General features: G+C 44.8%; 1 protein-coding gene across 3 annotated transcripts in view; it reads right to left on the bottom strand.

Annotated features, from left to right (window-relative positions):
- LOC144158616 (uncharacterized) overlaps nt 1–17,905 on the bottom strand; it is a 256,142-nt gene that overhangs the window by 12,411 nt on the left and 225,826 nt on the right. Inside the window, exons 6-7 of one of the 3 annotated variants that reach the window (XM_077689629.1) lie at nt 17,461–17,568; nt 10,884–11,049 (exon numbers count right to left, since the gene is read on the bottom strand). In XM_077689629.1, coding sequence (XP_077545755.1) covers nt 10,884–11,049; nt 17,461–17,568 — 274 coding nt within the window. Of the gene's footprint in view, nt 1–10,883; nt 11,053–17,460; nt 17,569–17,905 lie in introns of all 3 variants that reach the window. The other 2 variants (XM_077689630.1, XM_077689631.1) reach the window with 2 other exon arrangements.

Genomic DNA, 17,905 nt, shown 5'->3' with positions numbered 1-17,905 from the left:
AAGGGATCTGTGCTTGGTCTCTTGGTTTTTATGTTAATTTACCTACCATAATTCATTGAAGCATTATTTTGTTTCCAGGTGAGTGCATTATTTATAGAACAATCACGGCTGATTTTGATACTTCCATACTAACAACTACCGTAAATAATGTTTCTAATTGGTGTAATACTTGAAAAATGTTTGAAGTACTAACAAATGCAAAACGCGTAGATTCTCTCGACAAGCTGATAACTGATATTTGCGGCTACTACAGTCAAGGCTCTAAACTCAAACTTGTTAGGTCTTACAAATACTTAAATAGAAATTTACATAACCAACAACTCTTCTTGGACACTGCATATAAATTATATTGTTAATAACGCTAACTGTTTTCTTGGATATTTGCAATGCAGTTTTTCTGCGCTGCCCTCACATCTTAAATTCATGTTATATCAGACTAATTCATTTTAATATTGAATACCCGTGTTAATGCGAGGGACCCTCACTTTGATCATCTCATTGACCTGCTAGAAATGGTACAGAACCGTAGTGCACACTTCATTCTGACCAACAATGCTTGGACACTAGCATTTCTGCCACGAAATACACCTTGAACCTTGCTAACTTAGCCCTGCACCAAAAAATTACCTGACTGCCAGCCTTCCATAAAATTAATTTTGAAATACACACCTTAGACCCAACCTTTTTTCTGTTCTGTCACATGTATCGTCCTGTATTGACCACCATCATAAAGTATACATTCTGTATCGTAAGACCTACTCACTTTTTGCCTCCTTCACTCGAAAAGCTGCTAACAAATAAAATTAATTACCACCTGCACTAGCTAGTACGATCAATGTGTCTTCATTTAAGGCCGCTATTGAAAATCTCGTTTGTTCACGATGACTGCATTTATGTTGCCGATGCTGTTTTGTATTTTACCCGAATGTTTGTTTTCCACTACTGATTTTTTGCCACTAATTGTACTTTGTATTCACAACTGTTTGTACCAAGTCACTCTCTTCTGTAACGTCCTCGGGCATTGAAGGTATCGAAATAAATGAATACCATAATGAGCAGCTATTTCTCTTCAAAGCTCGAAGGTGCGCCCAGTTGGGACAATCCACACAGCCGAGCATCAGAAGGTAATCTGGTCACTATAAATGGCACCACGTCCCCTACTGCGTTCATCATGCTCCCCAACTGCTCCTGAACGTTATTCTAAGAGATTTTTTGTGCTGACAATGATGCGAAAATTGATTTGCAGGGGAATTCCATAATTTTTACTACCCATGATATCATGATGCTGAAACAGAGCCCCAAACAATGTATTGCTCAACAATCTCTAATGATGATGTCATCCTGCCTACCCGTACAAGCCTGATGATCACCACCTACGGTCGAGATGCTGTGCCTGACATAGAAACAATCTTGGACAGTGAACAAAGCTCGCCTCCCGACTAGGGTGGCTCAAATGCGAAATTCACATGAAAAAATTCAAGAATTTGAGCCAAAAATTTCGCCTAAGAGTACCAGCGTTTAACTCTTTCAATGCATAGGCCATCGTTCACCCGTAAACGATTATTTTCAAACCTCCCGTAAAAAGTACAAATGGTGCTAGAAGGAGTGCCTTGTTATATTACAAAGGCCGTTTCTAGATTCCACCCATACTTTTAAAGAAAACCCTGTAAGTTTATAACCAACTGTATTGTGCTACGTACGGTAGCCAATTTCGAAGATTAATGATGCCAACTCGGGTGATAGGGCCTGCCCGTGCAGGAATTCGAAGTTACTGCCTACAAATGTGGCAGAAAGCATTCAAACACCAACTGCCTATAGTGCACACCCATCAAGCCAAGGTGCTCTCAATGCTACAATGGAAACGCACCTACCCTCTCATCAATGAGTAGGCCTCAATTTGCATGACATGGTTGACTACCCAGTAAACGCAAAACGTCCTGAGGACGTCCTCAAATGGTCTAAGCATCCTAGATCCTTTACTGGGCGTCCAGGGGACATCCACAGGGTTAGATATTGTAAATGATCCCTCAATGGTCCATCCTAGAGCTTATTTTGGACCACAATGGATTGCGAATGATCCCTAAATGATCCGTTGTATTACTTCTTTTGGATCGCAATCCGTATGGACGTCTGACGCTGCCGTTACCATGGATGAAAGGCTATTACACTCGTATCCCTAGCAAAAATTCTGATAGAAACAGTCTTATACATTTTTGTATTGGGTGTATATATAAGACGCTTATTAGTCTTATACAAACTTTTATCAGTTTAAATCTCCGTAAATCTCTAACCAAATTATTATGCAAAATAGGTCAACATTTTTTTTTTCACTTTCGCTCCTAAAAAATGCGCTGCTATCAGACATGAACAGAGCTGATGGGAGCTAAGAGCGCTAAAAGTGCTGCGCCTGTGAGGCCGCAAGAAGAGCAAGAATCTAACCCGAAAAGACTGTAACGAAGTCAAGCCAAGCCATGCCATGGTCTTCGTTGGGTAGCCAATATGGCGACAAACATCAAAATGCGGTTGGCGTGTGTGAACGTTCAGGAAGAAGACGGCTAGAAGCAAACAGCTTGTAGCATTATTTCACATCGGACGCGTGTGCATCGCGTCATCTAGAAGTGTTGGAGATGTGTCTAACGCTCGCATAACTTTGGCAAGTATGAACCAGGCCGCCGCGCAACCCATCTTGGACCCGTCACCTCGCCGCTTCGAACATCTTTGCTCCTTCTGCTATGCTGTGTAACGAACGCCTGACATCGAAGAAAGCGTGCGCATCACGTCATCGAGAGGTGTTGGAGATGTGTAGCGCCCGCCTAACATTTACAAATACAATCCGGGCCGCCGCCCGACCCATCTTTCACCCATCACCTCGCCGCTGCGGACATTTTTGTTGATTCTCAAGGGAATGCCTCACGCCGAAGAGATTCCATTCTAATCGCGTGTTGCGGAAGGGTGAATGCCGTTTTGAAGTTGCATCACAATGGGAATGGTGTTCAATGGGCCATTAATGCGCTCGATGTGTGCCTATGACTGGACCGTGCAGGTTTGACTTCAGCTTTTTTGATTGCATGCTGCAGCTATTTTGTGGATTCGCATTGCAATTTATTCGTTTGTTCTTAATCAGGTTACGAAAGTGTGCATCGTTAAATTATTCAGCCAGATTTCTGTCAGCCAGAGGAATTTGCCTGTGTACAGGGGCAGTGGTGGAACAGACAACTGGCTACTTGGAGCAGTGCTTGGAGCAGCAAAAATGTGGATTTGGAGCACCCTTTCCAGCTTTTGGAGCAGGTTATTTTGGACCACTTAAATTGTCATGCAAGGACTGCTACCCAGAATCAAGCGCGATTCCTCGACATGCAATTAAACTGCAACATAAAGAGAACCATACAGACCATAAAAGCACCAAAAGAAGCTTTTAGGTGTTTTTGTTTCAAAAATTTATTTCAAGCACAAAAAAACTAATTCAAGAGAACAATTGTACAAGGAGCCTCACTGCTTTTTACATGACACTGGACAGGTTTACTTGCTTTTCTGCAAACAATGAAGCTTTGAAAGAGCTTCCGATAGCTTCATCTGGCCCTCCTTCAAAAGACTTTGACCACTCTGAACATCACCAAAGCACTTCTTACTCATGCCTCTTGAAATGAGGAGGTCAGCGTTACTCAGCATCTTCTTGGCTGAGTCGAGCGGCGGGCTGGAGGAGCGGCGGGCGCGCACTTTCATACGGCCTGCGCTTCGGGTATAGTTCCCACCTTTCACCGCCCTCTGCGGACGCTGCGGACCAACCCTCGCCGGTTGACCTACAGCACGGGCGGGGTAGAGCGGCGGCGCGCGCGCATTTGCCACTGCCCTAGCCCTGCTGTGGCTACAGGTGATACCTGTCCGTGTAAATTTACATGTGCGTCATTAAAATAGGCGACTCCTTACCCCCTTCTAAATTTTCGCTCTAATAGGGTCAAACAGCCTAACATTATCACTCGGAAGCGTCTAGTCAAAAAATTGAAAAAAACATTTTAACTCGGGGCACATGAAGAAAAATATGCGAGGCCTTCATATCTTATCAGCGACTGTATTATATGAAAATGGTGCGGCAGGCAATAAACGCGGCATTTTCCGTGACTGAAATATAAGTTCTTATTTTTCCTTTCGGATGATGCCTTGGTTTGCACGCGCACAGGGCACGACCAGTGACGCGAATGATTTCCCGCCGAGGGAGATACGGTTATCGCTTAGTTAAACGTGTTTCTGCTGATCACGCTCCGGTCGGGCTGGGCGGACCGCTGACAGCGAGCGCACTGTCAAAAACATACAGCTAAAACTCTTCATCATGCAACTGAAGTGCACAACGAGTCTTCTTTTTGGTGAGATATAGCAGCGAAGGCATTCATTGGTACCGGTGATATTCCGCGGCAGATCCAAAACACGTGCGCCAAGCGTTCGGCTCGCTCGGCCAGAGGCGATGCGTCGACTAAGAAAAAAAAAAGACATCCCCCTCGCGAGGGGCACGATCAAATGCACAGCATTTCCGAGGGGGTGCGCCGGCAAGTCGGATCTCTTGATCGCGGGACCCGTGTCGCCATCTTTTGGAAGCGCGGGACAACTTGTGGCGCTTTCGAAACAAACGAGAAATGAGTGAAGGATATAAGGCGCGTTCGGTGCATCGAAATCTGTGTCGGTTTCGTGGCTCGGTCGGTTGTGCGCCGGGCACCTTGCGTTCCGCCCGCGGCGTCATGGGTTCGAAACCGGGCGCCGGAGACTGTTATTTCTTCCTGGCTGCGGACTACGACAAGGCGCGCATGCGGACTACGACAGCGCACGCCAACGCCGCGTGACATTGTGAGTTACTAAAATGCTATGCATTTAAAAGAGGGTTGGGAGGGTAGAGGGTTGGTTCGAAGCGCCCTCACTCTGTCAAGAATCTGCTGTATCGTTTCCTTGTTGGGTGCGCAGGCCGTATGAAAGTGCGCGCTCGCCGCTCCTCCAGTCCGGCCGTGAGTTTCGTTTTCGTTCCCGGTAGAAACCGCCGTTACCCGCTGACTATTTTGGAGCAGACATGGAGTAAATATTGAAAATAACACGCTTTTGGAGCAACATGGAGCAGGGTGACCTTATTGGCGCAGCTTGGCGCAATTGGCGCAGCAGTTCCACCACTGCAGGGGGGATTAAAAGAAATACGAACGGAGCACACAGCCTCCGACGCATGCCGCACCGTCTGGCTGCGCTGTCAGTAAACGGCGCGCATGCGTAATTCTTTCAGAGTGTTTGAGAGTGTGGCCTACTGTTAGTGGAAATGCTTGATAAAGAAGGGACGCCGGCCATTTATTTCGGGGCGTCTTCTTATGCTCTGTCGCCACTGAACATATTGTTATGTACTACATTCGGGAGCCAAGCTCGCAGCAGGCTGATTGCAGCTAGCATGATGCCCTTGAACGATCACCCTACTCAGTGGCGACGCAGCGTGAAAAGACGCCTCTGAATAAACGATCGGGGTCGCGTCTTGATCAAGCATTTCCCATAAATATAGGCCACACTCTCAAACGCTCTCAAAGAAATGCGCATGCGCGCAGTTTACTGACTTTGCAGCCAGACGGTGCAGCATGCGTCGGAAGCTGTGTGCTCCGCTGTTCGCATTTCTTTTAATCGCCCCTGTACCCTGATAATAAAACGTGTTGCCATGTTTCATTGCTTTGTTTGAACTTGCCAGTGGTTCTGATAGAACTAGTACACTCTGGTAGACCTACCAGACTGATAGATCTAATAGACGAACACAGACTGATGGACCTAATAGACTAATACAGACTAATAGGTCTATTAGCGGCAATAAGTATGTACGTGTATTAGAATTTGTATCAGAATTTCGCCAATAAAAGAAAAACAGTTAAGTTTATCAGAAGTTCTTTTTTTTTTCAAAATTAGCTAAGTCCACTTTGGGTGGAATCGAGAAAAACGTCGTTTTTTGCTCCCAAAATAACGGTGGCAACTGCTGAAATAATTTTTTGCTATAGTGTAGAAGCAAGGAAAGGATGAAGTTGAACAGTGCAGGGACGGGACTAAGGGCAGAGGCGACAAACACGGGCGCCTCTGCTCTTAGTCCCGTCCCTGCGCTGTTCAACTTCATGCAATGAACCAACTAGCCCAGTTACAAACCCTCCTAAAGGAAAGGATCTTATTTGAGCACTGAAATAGAAATGTGGCTGCATTACTTCCCTAAATGGTAAGTACTTGTAAAGTTCGGATCTGGCACACATTGATGTGACATGCAGGATTTGACCCATTTTGGATGAAAAGTTGTTAATTGCACAGGTCTTTGCGAGGGAATAACGGCTGGAAACATATCACTTAAGGGCTTTTTAAAGTAACCTGCACAAAAGTAGTAATATGACTCATTTTTCAGCGGCAATGCCTTGCTGCTCTGGAACTGAGGTCACTGGGTGTCGAGAGCACGATTGATGCGGACAGAAGTGTCTTCTTGGCAACATCCGCACTCTTCCTGTTCAACAGCTGCCTTTTCTTTATCTTGGAATATCCTCAAAAAGTCGGAAAAGTACTTCAACTCTTCATGCAGCTGCCATGATTCTCCTAAGCTAGAGAAGTCCCGTGATACCTTTCACCTTCAGGGGGGCTTACGTTGTGCTCGTACAAGCCACGCCTCTCTGGGGCACCTGAAAGATTCTTCCCTTTGCCTTAAACTGAAACAAAATTTGACACCAAGAACTGGTAATGTGGTTCTGCTCGAACTTCCAGGGTTTGTCTGTTGGGGTTCAGCTAGCCTATATACTCCGCTTTAGTTTTCTTGGGTTACCCGTGCCGTCTTTTCGGATGCAGTGTTTTTGCCTTCCCGCCAGGCACGGCTTCCCCAGGTTCTACTGTAATCATTTAGGACGTGCCCAATTTCTGTAGTGAGGCCTATTGCATTAGCTTGTGAAAAAAAGACCGAGAAAAAAGAACATTAGTTTGTATCCTGGAAGTGTACGAAAATTGTCCAGCGGCATCATTTTGACGACGTTCTGAGGATGTACGCTGGACGGACAAACGGACCCCGATTGGACTGGCTGAGGATAAGATATGGACAACCTGAGGATGCTGAAATGTCCAGAGCCGGACATCCTGAGGATTTACCCAGGTTTGTTTTGCGTTATCTGGGTACCTTGAAGTACGCAACGTCGCCGTACCAAGGGCTTTTAACCGCGCAGCTTTCCTGCCTTTTGCCTAAAAAAGGCTCCGTCAGATTGGTATAAACTTGCTTGGTCTGTCCCCTACCTCACGTTTTGGGAACAGGTAGACGGTTCCAACTACAGACTGTGCTACGCAGAAACAGCCATTCTTCAAAAGGGAAGTGCACAAGAAATCACCACGTTCTTTGTCCACCACGTTGTGCTGCGACTTGGAACCACTAAGAGGTTCTCACCATGGACTTATGGAATGCCTATGATGCTCTACTGACGCTCAGCAGCAACACGAACCGCCAAAAGGCAACAGCGTACCTTCTCCAAGCAAATGAACCAACAGAATGCTTGCACACGACCAACACAAATATGCTGCCAGTCTGCGTTGACATTAAACATAAGACAGAGGGCGGAACTCTCCCTCATGTCTCATCCACATACAATGCAGCTATACAGGAAATGATGCAGATGACTATTTCAGAGTGTCTACGAAAGATGGCCTAATACAGTGCTTGGCTTCATGCTGACTCACATAGAACACAACGATCACATCGCCGACTTATGAGGATACCTACAACATGCTGAGAAGACCCAACAGCTTGCTCGCGTGCTTATGACAGACCAGTGCTGGTGGACACTGAATGATAGAATCTTTGATGCAGAGATGGCAAGTACGATCCCGGAGAGTGGGTGTGGGTTTCGACTTCAACCCAATGACAAAGCGTCAGCATGAAGCGCGAAGCTTCAGACCATACGAATTTCAACAACATGAAAACCAACTTATCTTGAGGTTGTCTCTGGACATTAATTAAGGTTGTAATGGACAGCAGGACATTAGAGCAAAGGATGAGGCCCGGGGTCATTCAAGTGGTTTGCCTCAATTTCCCTAGCATATTGATCGCACCCCGAAATTGCCACTTCCGGTACAGTACCATGTGAGTAGTCTGCTCAATCACACTGATGATGGTGGATAAAGACCGAGGCCCATTTATAAAAGGCTACATAAGCTATTCTATGCCCTGAAAGGATGCGACCAATTGTGAGCAGTGACAGCTGTGATGACAGCAATTGCAAAGACAACTTGCTTCCATTTCTGTGACGGTACCAGCTTTGACAGTCTTATCGCTGCTTAGCAATAAGACTTTCAATACTGACAGCTCCCTTCATGTTGAAGGTGATCGACTAGGTATGCTCTGGAGCACAGCAGCCGAGCGCCTGGTTGGCCTTTTGGAATTAATACAATTGGTCTCCTATACTGGAGACATCAGCACAGCAAGTTGAAGGCTACAGATAAGACACACTGGGCCTTCCCTGGGCCCACGACTGGCAAGTTTCCATGCGTTGAAAAGGCGGCTGAACTGCCTAAAGAATCGTCAAGAGTTTCAAAAAGATACATCAAATTCGTTCGACGCCACGAAGGTGACTTGCTCTGGAAGTGCAAAAGCACAGTCACCGATGACAGTGTGGACTTCGACAAGGCAACGCGCAATGACAATTCTGATTTGGACTGAGTGATCTTGCATTCGCTAAGAAATAAATGAGCATGGTGCAATTCTTGTACATAATGAATGTGTATGTCTCATTCATATGTGAATGTCTCATTCAGGACTGATTCCCCTTTTTGGTACCTGCCTCATGAATTCTGACATGCACCTTATGTTCTTGATGTGACTGTAAGTCTGGAAAAGATTGCGCTCCCAGATAAATACATGCTGAGCAAATTCTGCAGCATTTGATTTATTGATGCCCCACCCTGCATGTCAATTTGTTGACTGCTTTTTCAACATTTTCACTTTTTTTCTGGTGAAGAGCACAAGTTTTCCTCCATAAAGTTTAATTTCTACAAACACCTTGCATTGATCTTCACTATGTGACAGTTCCAATCACAGCGTAAACCGGCAAAAAAAGTTTTGGCTCGAAAATTACAATTTACCTTAGAAATTTTGTTCGAGGAGGTGTTACATATTTTGTCAGGAGTAGAAACGGCTTGCCACGGCTACTCAGAAAAAGTGTTCATGCACCCATGCTTCGAAGGACTGTGCGCAAGGAAAAGTTGGCAATCCATGTGACATAGACAGAATCAACGGATTGATTTGGTTGATTGATTGTGGGGTTTAACATGCCGACTCTACACAGGCAATGAGGCATGCCGTATTGGAGGGCTCCGGATTAATTTTGACCAGCTGGGGATCTTCAACGTGCGCCGAAATGTCGAACACACAGGAGTCTTCGCTTTTCACCTCCATCAGGAAAGCGGCCACCACGGCCGAGAATCCAACCTAAATCGACAGACTACTTTTTTTGCACAGAACACTAAACTGTAGGGGTGGTCAAAAACTCAAATATTCGAATACAAATTGAAGGTACCTCCGTGAATAATTCGATTCGTGAATCAAATATCTCTTATTTGACTTTTCGAATAGTTGAATGACCACAGACTGCACAAGGGTGCATGAACTGAATTATGCTGAATGACTGCCAGCCACGGTACTTGAGGAGTGGGCTGGCAGCTAAGAGGGATCTTGGTTTCCTCGTGGCTCACTTTCGTTCCTGGCGACCTCAAGAAGCTGTTACACGATTTTGTAAGCCGTTATATGATTGCAAGCATGAAATTTTTACCCAGAGGCAAGATGACCAGGCAATGGGAACGGTGTCTGCATTGAAATATTTTCTTCCAGACTTGAAGCTGACAAAAAATTGTACTCTTGCATGTTGAAAACCTAGCAGCAAAATGTTCCGCTGCTTTCTATTTTCCTCAATTTCAAAATTTCAGCCACCCATTTTCTTTTTAGAAACTATAAAACCCTGAAATTCTTACAAATGAAATTTTTACAAGCTTGAAAGTTGATATGTTTAAACTTGTTAAATGTTTACAAAGCAGAGTTTTGCATCCTTTTCTCAACAAATTTAATGCTGGCAGCTAGCTACTGAAAATACCATAAACCCGCAATGCACAAAAATTGCCTAAAAAAAGTTGTAGCCAAAATGGAGAAGCCCGGCTGCTGGGTTCTGTAATCAGCCTTTACTAGCGAAACACTGCTTTTGTTAAAATTTAACTCCTAATGAGACTGAATAAATTCCACCGATCCCTATTATCACCAGCCTATCTATGACCACTGCAGGGCAAATGCCACTCCCATTGATCTGCAAATATCCCGGTCCTGTGCTAACTGCGACCGCTTTATCCCAGCAAACTTCTTGATCTCATCTGCCCATCTAACTTTCTACAGCCCCCTGCCACGCTTGCCTTCTCTAGGGATTCACTGTTACCCCTAATGACCAACGGTTATCTTGCCTTTGCATTACATGCCCTGCCCATGTCCATTTCTTCTTAATTTCTACTAATATGTCCTCAACACACGTGTGTTCCCTGACCCACTCCGCTCTCTTCTTGTCCCTTAACGTTACACCTATCATCTTCCGCTCCATTGCTTGCTGAGTCGTCCTCAATTTAAATTGAACCCTCTTAGTGAGCCTCCAAGTTTCTGCCCCGTAGGTGAGTTCCAGTAAGATGCAGCTGTCGTACACTGTCCTCTTCAGGGACAATGGTAGGCTGCCATTCATTATCTGAGAATGCCTGCCGAATGCACTCCACCCCATTTTTATCCTTCTAATGATCCCTATATGTTACACTAATGAAATTATGACATATGCTTTTCCTTTTCTTTTCATTTAGCCTGTACAACGCATTTCTCTCAACAGAGCTGCGCAACTTACCAGCAGAGCCTTGTCTTGTGCTCTTCAGTGGAAAGCTCCAGCCCCGAGGACTTGCGGCTGGAGGACTGCTTGCGGATGCCCAGACCAGCGGTGGCCTTGGAGTGTCGGTCGCTGCACCGCTTGAGGTCGTTGTTCACCAGGCTCACGCACGTTTGCTGGCTGATTGCTGCTGAGGGAAAAGACCGACGCCAGGGGGTGCAGCATTAGCTAACGCTCCACACTCTCAGCATGGCCAGACCAAAACATTGCTGAAAGGGGCCATGCAGACAGAACAAAAGTTTGTTTTATTCGAAAGATTTCTTTATTGTGGCCCCAGCACTTGTTCGGAAGCAAACGACGCCGTATTCACTTAAAAATTGATCAATTTAGGTTAAAGTTTTGATTCTCCCACCAAATAGTGTGTTTTCGTGACGTTTGCCCTGATGTCATGAGGGCGGGTATTCAAACGAACTTGCAGTGCGTCGTTAGGCTCTGCAGCCTTGCTTACCGTTAGGCCTCCCAGATGACGCTGCCACACTCAGCCACGGACCATTGTCCGCCGTTGCTTTGTATCTGAGCGTATTTGCACTTGACTTGTTTTTGTTACGGTAAGAAGTAATCGTTTCACGAAACATGGAGTATGCTCGACAAACAGGGTCGCGTAAGACAATGTCGCCTACGCCAATCAACCGGCATCGTGTAAGACAACTCCAAAGTGGCAGGCTGCTGTGCACCTAAAAAAACCATAGTGCGCCCAGTACCAACAGCAGTGCGCATCGGTACTTCTATGCTTAAGTGTATTTTATTAACTTTAATTGTTTACCCCACCATTCTTACTGCTGTAGGATATATGCATTACATTTAGGGGCAAATAGCTCGTTCGGCAAACTTATAAGCCCTGCCTAATTTGCAATTGCTTTTGCCGCCCTGAGCCAATAGCACAGCTGGGCATATGACATCGTACGTTCTGTTGCGGAAAATGAGCCAGCTGGTCGCATGACCATCCCTTTTTTCCTAATTAAATAGCTTATTTGAGCAAAGTCTGTCTTACAAGTGGTGTCAGTATGATTCTAACGAGGCAATCTTTCTAATGAACCAAACTTGTGTTTTGTCTGCATGGCCCCATAAAGAACTTGTCAGAAACTGTTTACAACCACGCGCTACCTTGCCCAGCAGCCTGTGTAAAACAGATTTGACTAGAACTCCTTTGACCGGAGATTCTGGAGTGAGTTGGCCACTTTCAAGAAAACCCTGGCATAGAGTAAAAATTAACATGGCACGACATTTGATGGCTACGACACCTTTACTGGTGCTTTGTCCGTACCAAGCCACTGGTGCTGCACGTAGAAGTTACCCACTCGCAGTGCGCCGTCAGGGTAATGTAATGCTGCAGAGCATGTACCCGTGCTCCAAAGATGTGCCGCTGATGACACGTATTTTGTTAGCAAGTGCTGCAAACTCAGTGGGGTATTTTTCCCTCGTGGTACTGTAGTGCTGTAGTGTAGTGTAATGTAGTGTATTGTAGTAATGTAGTGTAGCGGAGCTGTATTGTAGGGGTTCCTAAATTTTTCCACAATCTGGACTGATCTTCACACGTGGCCACAGCTCTTAATTTATGTAGGAAATGTAAAGTATCTACAACCGGAACACTAGGCTTCAAATAACACAGTAGGTTCATCCAAGAAAGGTACCCTTGCGAGCAGTGCCTTTTTCAGGTGCAATATGAACGTATAGAAAATGTGTAAACACATTTAAACACCTAAAAAACAATAAATTGGGAACACACAAGCGCAAGCGCTAACACTGGCTTTGCAAACATTTACCAATATTAGCTATGTGGGAGCATAAGATTGAAGAACATGCTTAAACCATGATAATCCCCGAAAATTTTCCTTATTTTATTTCATGATATTTTTCGTTCATCATGAGCAAGGCATACACGACGGCGATATTTCATCAGAAGCACAGATTACAAACAATTTTTTTCCTCTCATTAATACTATTGTGAAGCAAACTAAACAACACAGTTTTCAAGGGCTGTGGCTATACGAACAAAACATTGGCGAATCTATTACAAACTTTCCTGCTTTGCAATGTGCAAATTAGTGTATTGGTTAAATTAATTCAGCCGTAACTACAACCTCATTTAAGGCTCACATTAACCAAAAACTACTTTCTTTAATTCAGAAACTGTGTAAAAAACCACACCTGTGTACACCTATTTCTGTATAGTACCCCCATATTTTATGGTTCTTTAATAATACTTCTTATGTACAACTATTTTTCTACTGCTCTTGTATTTTGTGGCTCTTTAAAAATACTTTTGCAGACTAGGCCTCACTCTCCGGCGCGAGGATGACTTTTACAATGAAACTAAGCGCTCCTTCTGTTGGAATCTCTCGCGTCCATCATCAGCGTAGACAACGAACTTAAACAACCAACACTCCCTCCCTCTTGTCCCACCACCATGTTTTATAAGTAGGGTTGTTCGTTTTTGGGTAAAACCTGACTTTATCCGAATTTCACACCCCAAACATGTTTCGGGAGATTCGGCTTAAACCCGATTTCTCCCCGTATTAGACGTTTTCAAAGTAGTGATCTGCATAATCATGCGCTGACAGTCCACCGCTCGCAACCAGTATTTGCTGGAAGCAAGCCCCACAAACAGAGCTTTCAAATTCATTGAGTATTGGCATGGCTCTACCGCTCGCTACCCCAGGGTGGAAAATGCGGCACTCACATGAGCGAGTTTTAGCTGATTGTTTTTCACGGTCCGCTCCGCTCCGATAGCAAGCGGGAGTGCCATTGCGCATGCGTGACGCGCGTGGCCGCGAACGGTATTGGCTACGATTGCGCTGAGCGGGCCGCTGATACCGGAGCGGGCCGCCGAAAACGGTCAGCTGAAACCCTCTACTGTTGTTAACAGCTAATGGAAGCTGTGGTGTCAAAAAAACTTTCTCCCGGCTGAGATACGTTCCCCGACCGGACAAATCTTGAATGGAGACCAGCTTGTTGCGCATGTAGATGATAATGTATTTAAACGTTTGTAAAAAAAATTGGTGATGAGCTGCTCGTGAATATAATGTTTCACTTCTTGGAGGCTATCAATCCACTTTAACTGCCATAATCACTGATCCATTTCCAGACGAATTCCCAATTTCAGAGAGAGAATCTGCTAGAAAACCCTGATAGCTTGAAACAGATTGAAACAACCACTAATTTTAACGCGCTAGAGTTAAGAAACCCGCCACATCTTCTAATAAAATGAACTCAGTATTGCTTAGTATATCTACAATTTAACCCGAACAAAACTCTGAATTTCAGAATCGGTTTAGAAAAAAACCCGATTTCTTCCCGATTATCCGTTTGAAACCTTGAACACGATTTTTAACCCCGATTTCAGAAAAATATAAAAACCGAAAACGAACATTCCTATTTATGAGGACCGGGATAACGGCCACATTTCTCAAGAAGCAAAGAAAGCTTGCACACTGTCCACCCCAGAAAAGCAACTACCAAATTTGCTCCATCAATCATGTACCAAGTGAAAGTATCTGAATTTCTTTCCATAGCATTTTTCGCTTCCGACAACAGTCTCCTTGGTGCAAGCTTTTGAGGCGGAAGACTGAGCTACTTGAAGTTCTGGCATTGGGAAATATATTTGCAGAACAGCAAAACCAGCAAAATGAGCATGTAAAACACAGTACCAGCACTTTGTCCTGTGTTGTTGCTGCTCTTTGCCTTTGTCTATCGGTACTTTTCACTCTGGACTAGGTCGTCTTTCTACCATTCTAGGCACTTGTTCTGTCACTGTTGAGGGCTTACAGATGCCAACGCCATCACCCTGCAATCCAGCCTTTCTTGATACTCAAAGGGTAAGATTAGGCGACCTTCATTTGGTCATTCTCCAAGTATAGTGCTGACTGCCAGCCCAAAAGAATTTATGCATGCCGTAAGAGTAGCCAGTCGACGTTGTAACCTGGTGAATGGTACCGTCATCCCATCATAGTTTCTTTCAGACAAAAGCTTCACAAGGTCAAAAATGGCAATAAAAAAGACATCTTTATAAGCCATATTGCTTCGGCTTTTGTGAGAATGCTCAGCTCCCAACAGTAGTGGCCAGTGCTGTCAATTAAGGCCCCATTCACTGTCATCTGCTGGCACTTACGTTGTCATAATGAGTAATGCAACTGTTATCTTTACTTGAGGTCAAATTAGCTTTCATTAAAATTGCACAGGTCTTTGACAATGCATTGTTTAATGTAACAGTTTTTTTTGTATACTTTGTTTGAAAAACTTTTAATACTGTTTTATACTTTTTTGCTTTTTGATACTTTGTTTTATACTTTGTTTTTTATACTTTGTTATACTTTTGCTGCTTTGTTTAAGCTATATACCTATGAGGAAGACATGCCAGCACCATACACACAGTGCTGAGATGCAAGAGCACGTGAGAATTCTCATATAGAGATCCTTAACCATGGCATGCGCGTTCAAAAAAAGCATACAGCAATAGCATAACAGCATGCCTATATGGTGCAACACAACTTCAAACAACTTTCCTCACACAAACCGCATGTCACAAGCCTTTTCTGCTTTAAATTCCAACTCCCACTCCTGTTTGTGCCAGAATTTTTCTGAAGTATGAAATGCTGAACCAGCCCATCAGAAAATTCAAATTTCTGTCATTGCACTGAACTATGTATGTGCCTTCCAGTCGTGCGGTTGTTCTAGGTGCAAGCAAGAACAAGCATGCTTTGAAGACACACGAAAAAAACGTCACGAGATGCGTCTGTATCACGCTGGCTGAGTGGCACGACACATGCAAAGCAACATTTGTTCCCAAAGTACAAAAAGTTGTCGAAAAGTCTTCTCTGCCTACGGTGTCGGAAGTGTTCGGAAAACGAAAGAATACTCAACGCAGGTGACAGTTGCCATTTTTTTCTAGGGCCACCATCACCCAACTGGACGGCTGCTGACCCATGCGTGTCACGTGTTGGGCTACAAGGCCTGAGATACACCAGCTTTTTTAAATGGAAAGGGAAGTCGACTAGAAGGAAAGTCCAGCTATAAATTTGAGCAGGTACATTGAACAATACGAGTTTATCGGGAATGCCTAAACAGGTGGTGCCACTTGTTTAGTGACAAAAGCTGGCACAAAATGCTGGCACACAATGCGAGAAAAGTCCGGCCTGATGTCCATTTATCGAGTGATCATTTCAACTATGACCACTAGCAACACTGGCGAATGGGAATAAGCATCTCTTCTAGAGGCGATAATAGGGAGTTATAGCATACCGTTACCGTGCATACATTACCGTGTACAGTGATTGCGGGAGCCGATGCACATGTGTGAGAAGTTACTGTGCATGGTAACTTCTTGCGCATGTGCATTGGCCTCCGCAAAACGGCAACTTACCGGCACAGGTATTACCATTGCCACTAAGCTTCGTGACCAGACGAAGTGTACCCTCGCATCTTGATTGAAGCAAATGCACTTTGCTAGGTGTCTAATGCTTGGTGCAGTGAATAAGAGTAGCATTCATTGATGTTTTTCACTGTGCTATTGTCACTAAATTATGCTCGGTGGTACGATGAATGACATATTTTCTCCGATTGGTGGAAAATATGATAGCGCCCACTTGTGCTACACCTCGCCGACTGGAACACTTTGGAGGAGTTACTGAGTGAACAAAGTGCCTCCAGAATTGTGCTTGGCAGGCCAATGTAGGCTCTTGCGTAATTATTACAACATATTTTACTCGTTTCATGCCTGAATATCTCGCTTAGGCATGAATTGTAGTTAACCTTACGATTAACACTGTCCCCAAAAGATGGCACCACCAACATCATGTTTTCCCTTTTAAACCTCTACAGCAGATGACTACAGTATTCTGAAAACAAATATTTCTATTGTGAACACCTAATCCAAAAAGTCAAAGATTCAGGCTATTTTGAACGAAAGCGAATACCTCTGAGCACCAAACTTTTGCATCTCCGGCTTACCAGCAGCACGGCGGCCGGTAAGCCGGAATAGGCAAACCGGAAACGGTGTGCTAAAACATGCCCTACCGTTTTCAGTGACGAACAGAAACTCCAGCTTTCGGTAACACGGTAAACGGTAATTTTAACATGGTAATGATATTCTAAAACTCCCTAATGAGACCAAGTGCTTCACTGTAACAGTGTTCGGCTTCCAGCATCTTGCCTAGGACACAGTGTCATCAGAGGTCTCAGGTTGAACAAAGTTCAGTACTATAGTGTTTTCATCAGTGAAGTACCCAGTATAATTCTGGTCAATTTTTTCTCTTTTGAACAAAGTGTATGTGCACATGCTTCATTCACGGCAGGCAGGGTGTCACTATAGCAGCGAAAAGAAAATGCTTCCTGCAGACATGCCCCCTGCATCCTCTTCAACTCCTAAAATGGCCAATACGAAAGCAGCTGTGGCACTTCTTCGGAGAGGTTTTAGCACATGATACGGGCTGACTGCTTTGGAAATCAGTTCCATCAAAAGGGTCGGGGAACGCAGCAGCTGATGTTGCGCATAGGCAGCCTAGGGGTGGAGCGTGCATATATACGAAAAGTGTCCACTTGCCGTCCTTCCCCTCTATCTCAATGTCCGTCCAGGGAAGAGGCTCTGGCAGCCTATTGAGCGCCACTGGCACGCTGGCCGCCCCTGGGCCTTTGCCAAGATGCCCCAGGGCTATAGAGGGGAAAGACGGCACGCATGCAGTGCTCTGAAGGTGCATCGCCTAGCTCGCATATCCGTCTCGACACCGCAACAACAATCAGCTGTCGTTCTGTGACAAAGGTGAGCAGTCTAACACAATCCACAATCTGACTGCGGCAATCTACCAATGGTTCCTCCTCATCACAAGGCAAGGAATTGGAAGTATCGAAAGCAGAGTCGGATTTGTGTGCACTATTCACACATTTTAAGCGCAATGCGTTCACACACATTCGAATGTGAGTGCAATGGTCTGCATGGCTTAGCTTGATGTGTTTATTAACCCAGTACGCGTTACATTCCTGGCTCCACA

Source organism: Haemaphysalis longicornis, unplaced genomic scaffold (genome assembly GCF_048455015.1).
Source record: "Haemaphysalis longicornis isolate Haplotype H1 unplaced genomic scaffold, Haemaphysalis longicornis Haplotype H1 scaffold_10, whole genome shotgun sequence".
Taxonomy (NCBI): domain Eukaryota; kingdom Metazoa; phylum Arthropoda; class Arachnida; order Ixodida; family Ixodidae; genus Haemaphysalis; species Haemaphysalis longicornis.
The sequence above is the reverse complement of the archived record's forward strand: the minus strand, read 5'-3'. Positions and strand labels throughout refer to the sequence as shown.